The 4884-nt window shown below is 28.6% G+C and overlaps 1 protein-coding gene across 1 annotated transcript in view; it reads left to right on the forward strand.

The window, feature by feature from the left end:
* The window catches only part of LOC106465859 (valine--tRNA ligase-like), a 175961-nt gene that overhangs the window by 145360 nt on the left and 25717 nt on the right, over positions 1 to 4884 (forward strand). The window contains exons 19-20 of the mRNA XM_022393815.1: positions 2199 to 2346; positions 4127 to 4254. Coding sequence (XP_022249523.1) covers positions 2199 to 2346; positions 4127 to 4254 — 276 coding nt within the window. The remainder of the gene's footprint in view (positions 1 to 2198; positions 2347 to 4126; positions 4255 to 4884) is intronic.

A 4884-nucleotide genomic window follows, 5' to 3' on the forward strand; every position in this document is an offset into this window, starting at 1 on the left:
TCATTCTTTTGAACCAAGATTTCAAGGAGGTAGGTTGTGTCTTTATTCTGCTTGAAATTTCATATTTTTTTTAGACCAAAATACAGCTTAGTTACTGAGCTTGATAAATTACAGTGGAATTCTGTGGTATCAATGTAGTAATTTATGATTTTTTAGTTATTCAAAAGTGTGTATATATATATTGGTTCACATCCTCCACATGCAAAATTTTTTAAGGCTTAGCAAGCTACCACAAGCAGCAACCAAGTACAAAGGTCTGAACTAGAAGGTATAATTGTTTGTTTTACTTCTTTATTTCATGTTCTATGTTTTAAAAAATAAAGTTATTTCTGAATAGTAATAATGTATATAAATATATAATTTATAATAAATGAAATGCGACTGAATTTTACAAAATACTAGTCCACTAAAACACAACTAAGACCAGGTCACTTTGTAGAGACTAAAGGTCAGTTTTATAGTATTGGATACAGTAACATGAGTGCACATGTGCCTCATCATTGTAACTTCTGTATTGTTAGCCAGGCACAGCTAAAAGGTCAATATAATAAAAATAATAAATATATATATATATATATAAATGTATAATGTTATGAGTTTTAAGCTATTTTGTCTAAACATTTATATTTTCATGTTACAATTTGTAGTCATTCTAGAACAAAAAAGGCATAATTTATATTAATCTCCTAATTTTTCTATGGTGATTATGATATTGATCAAATCGACCAAACTTGTACAGATATTCATTGATGAAAATAACAAATATGATATAAAGTTTTTTCTTTAAAAACTTTTGATAACTATCTGGACATTATAAAGATTAGGCATGTGAAATTTGAAAATATTGTGATGCATAAAAGTATTTTTAATCTTGAAAGTAAAATTACTTTGCATTTTGGATAGGCAACATGAGAAAATAAAAAGGCATGAGAAAAACATTGCTTTAGAAAAAAATCCAAATTAAATATCTTGTTTTTGAAAAGCTACATACTTATAGAACCTTTCATCTCAAATTTAAAAGAATTTCATCCACTAGTTTCATTTTTGTAAAGAACTTTCACAAGAGTTGCATACCTACTTACAATGTAGTCAAAGCATTAATGTAGGGAAGTAGCTGGAAAGTATTTTTGGGTTTTGTTGATATAGGGGAGTAGATACACAGTGTTTTTGTTGGAAATTGTTGTTGCTGTTGTATGGCAGCTTTGTTCTTTTTTTTTATTTAGGGAAGTAGAAGGAATTTTTTTTTTCAATATAAGGAAGTGGATCATAAGCTTTTATTGATGTAGGGAGGTATCTGGAATGTTTTGTATTGCTGTTGAAAGGTATCTAAAAATGTTTATAGAGAACTAAGAATTTTTTGTTCAAGATATAGGGTGGTATCTGGAAAGTATTTCTTTTGAGGTAGGCAAGTATCTGAAAAATTTGTAGTTGTCAAAATAAGAAGGTAGTTGGAAAGTGTGTTCTTTTGTTGATTAGGGAAGTATCTTTAAAGTTTTTGTTGTTCATGTAGAGAGGTGTCTAAAATTTTTTGTTGTTGATGTATGAAAGTAATTGAAAAGTGTTGTTTTATTGATATAGAGAAGTAGATGGAAAGCATTTTTTATTTTTGGTGTAGAGAAATACATGGAATGTGTTTCTTTTGTTTATGTTGGGATGTGTTTGTTGAAGAAGGGAAGTAGGTAGGAATTTTTTTTTATGTTGTTGTTAGTCTAGGGAAGTAGCTGGAAAGTTTTTTTCTTGCCGTTTCAGGGAATTAGCTAGAATTTGTTTTTTTATGTTGATGTAGGGAACTATCTTGTTTATTTTATGTTGGAAATAGCTGGAAAGTTGTTGATGTAGAGAACTATCTGGAAAACATTTTTTTGTTGGTATAAGGAAGTTGTTGAAAATTATTGTGAAAGTATTTGTTGATATAAAAATATCTTGTGTATTCAGCAACAACAGGTAATTATACTGCTGTTTTCTTATCACAAACATAAGTCCAATATATTTGTTTTTGTTACTTGCATGATGCTGTAGAGGTAGATGAATCTTTTATCCTTACAGGATCATGTTAGAAGGAGAAAAGGTGTAATTGTGATGATATCATCAAGATATTGACCAGAGATTAAACGAAAATGTAGAATCATCAGTACTTAAAAGCTTTAAGTGATTATAATTGTGTAATGTTTCTAGGAATATGTCTCGGTTTTTCTTAGGGGCTTTGCAAGATGTTAAAAGATACAAATTTGGATCAGAAAGAATTGGAGAAAGCTAAAGAAGGACAGAAGTCAGATTATCCTAATGGCATACCAGAGTGTGGAACAGATGCCCTTAGATTTGCTCTCTGTGCTTACACTGCACAAGGTTAGTGTCAAATATTGTAACATGTTGTAATAGGAGCTGGAAAAACTTGAAGTTTTTCAGTGCTCTAGAGGAAAGTATAATAATTGACCAGTTTTGAACATTTATTCTTACTGCAAAGTGATGAGAAGAAAATACTGTCTTCATTTGAATCTCTTCTGAAGAGTGTTATGTTCAAGGGATAATAACATGACACTACTAATAGTCAAATTTGGCTTGTCTTCATCTTAACCAAATATTTAAAAAATGAAAATCTTTCTTGTCTTTCAATCATATCAAACAATATGTCTTAAACGTACAAGTTTGAAAAAAAGTTACCAAAAGTTTAGTTTAAGTTTGCTTTCTAATCATATAAATTAGTATAATGTGAGATAACCTTTTAAAATATGAAATGATTGTGCAAGTCTTCTCTTCTGCATCAAAACTGTACTTGAGATTGAGAAATTCAGAAACAGCTGAGGTGAACAAGGGAGTGATTTTATTTTCTTGTTCCTTGATACAAGTTGTTGGTTATATCAGATATTTGTTGAATACACTTGGAAAATTTGCTAAAATATGTATTTATAATGTTTTGTTAGTCTAAAACAAATTTTATATTTAATCATAAATGAATTAATTTCTTGATGACTTTCTTCATCATGTTCATCTGATCTTAGTTTCTACCTCAGAATAAAGTAGAAACCACTCAAAGGATCTGAAATATATAAATCAATGAAATGGATATGTAATTAACTAAGGTAGAGCATATACAGTTGTACCTTGTAGACAGAAAATATTTAGTAAAAAACCAAGAAGAATGACCAATGAAATATCTCATGAGTTAAATAAAGATTCTGCATATCTTCTTATAAGCAGAGTAGGAACTATTGCTCTTAAAAGTGAGTTACAATTATTAAATATACAAAATTTGTGATTCTTGTGTGTGCATTTTTTTCTGAAATATGTCTTCCAGTAGTTTTATTCTCATTTCTAACTTCTACTTGATGCAAAGCTTGCTAAGTCAGTTAACTAGGAGGACAAAAAGTTTATATAACATTTGAAATTGAAACGCTTTATAATCTCACATTGCTTTCCAACACTTCAAGACCAAAATGATTGTAACTCCTTAGTGTGAGTCAGAGTCATTTTGTAATTGCAGTTCATTATCCTTTTTTTCACCCAATTTTTTGACATAACATTTTTATTAAGAGTTAAAACAATTATTTTGCTAGTTTTGAAATGGATTTGTGAGCTAATATTAAAGTAAACTTAACCTATCCAACTTGTTGCTATGGAGATTAATATTTGAGTGTAATGAATAAAAATGTCCTTGTCTATTATAATAGGTCTCATAATTACAGATACAATCAGTTTATTATTTAGTTTAATATTAATTCTTTATGTTTTTTGTGAATACCTTTGTAATTTTCCTGAACTATTTAAAAGCATATTTCATGGGCATAAAAATTGTAATATAAAAAAGGTACTTGGAAATCAAGATCATAAGAACAAAAATAAATTTTACAGGTTTTTTTTGCATGTATAGTTTATACCCATTATGTATAAGTTTTCCTGGTCTTATCTTAGGTTTTCACATGTACTTTATATTACTGAAGTTTTCAGTTATGTGTATGTTCATTATCAGACTTTCTTGATGTTATGTTGATTCTTGCTTTTAGAGTAATTTTATGTTAATATAATGTAAGTCATTTTCATTATTTTATAGCTTTTTTTTTGGTATGTGTACAACTGTCACCTATCAACACAGGTTCTTGTATATCATGAATTTTTCATTGCATTATAGGTCGTGACATCAATTTAGACATCAACCGTGTGGAAGGATACAGACATTTTTGTAATAAGCTCTGGAATGCTGTAAAATTTGCACTGTTGTATTTGGGCAACTCGTTCAAACCAGTCAGTGACTTCCAGGTGTGATTTCTGAGCATTAGTACTACATAGCATTATCAAGTTAGAATAAAAAATTATATATGTTTAAATGCAAAAAAAAGCAATAATCTTGTTTTATCATTTAATCTAAACATTCTGTTATTAAAATAATTTGGAGGGAATGTTCTATTTGTTGTTTTTTTTAATAGAAGTAGTTTTTCAATTTTAATACAATTGGTATTTTTTAAATCTTATCAACAACTGATATGAATTTTTCTGGTGTTAAATGCACACCAGTGAATCAAATTTAAGTAAAAAATATAATTCTGATTCTCTTTTGAAAATTTTTTACTCATTAATATTTTAGAATTGAAAATTTAACATTTTATAACATTTACTTCATTTCACCAAAACAAATTTAATCCTCTCGCTATGGGTAGGTTAAAGTGTGCATTTTACAATCTTTTACAGGGTTTCAGTACTGTGCAAAAGTGTTAGGGCAAAAGAACATTTTGTCATTTCTTCCATTTTTTGTGCTAATTCTTCCATGCCATTGCAGAATGAAAATTTCAACACTATGGTATTGCTTCATTGATCCCTGTGGACAAATGGAATGAGCCAGGGTAATAATACTTATCATTCTTTAGAATTCCCATATACTTGTACCAAGGG

The sequence above is a fragment of the Limulus polyphemus genome, unplaced genomic scaffold (assembly GCF_000517525.1).
Source record: "Limulus polyphemus unplaced genomic scaffold, Limulus_polyphemus-2.1.2 Scaffold2077, whole genome shotgun sequence".
Classification (NCBI taxonomy): Eukaryota; Metazoa; Arthropoda; class Merostomata; order Xiphosura; family Limulidae; genus Limulus; species Limulus polyphemus.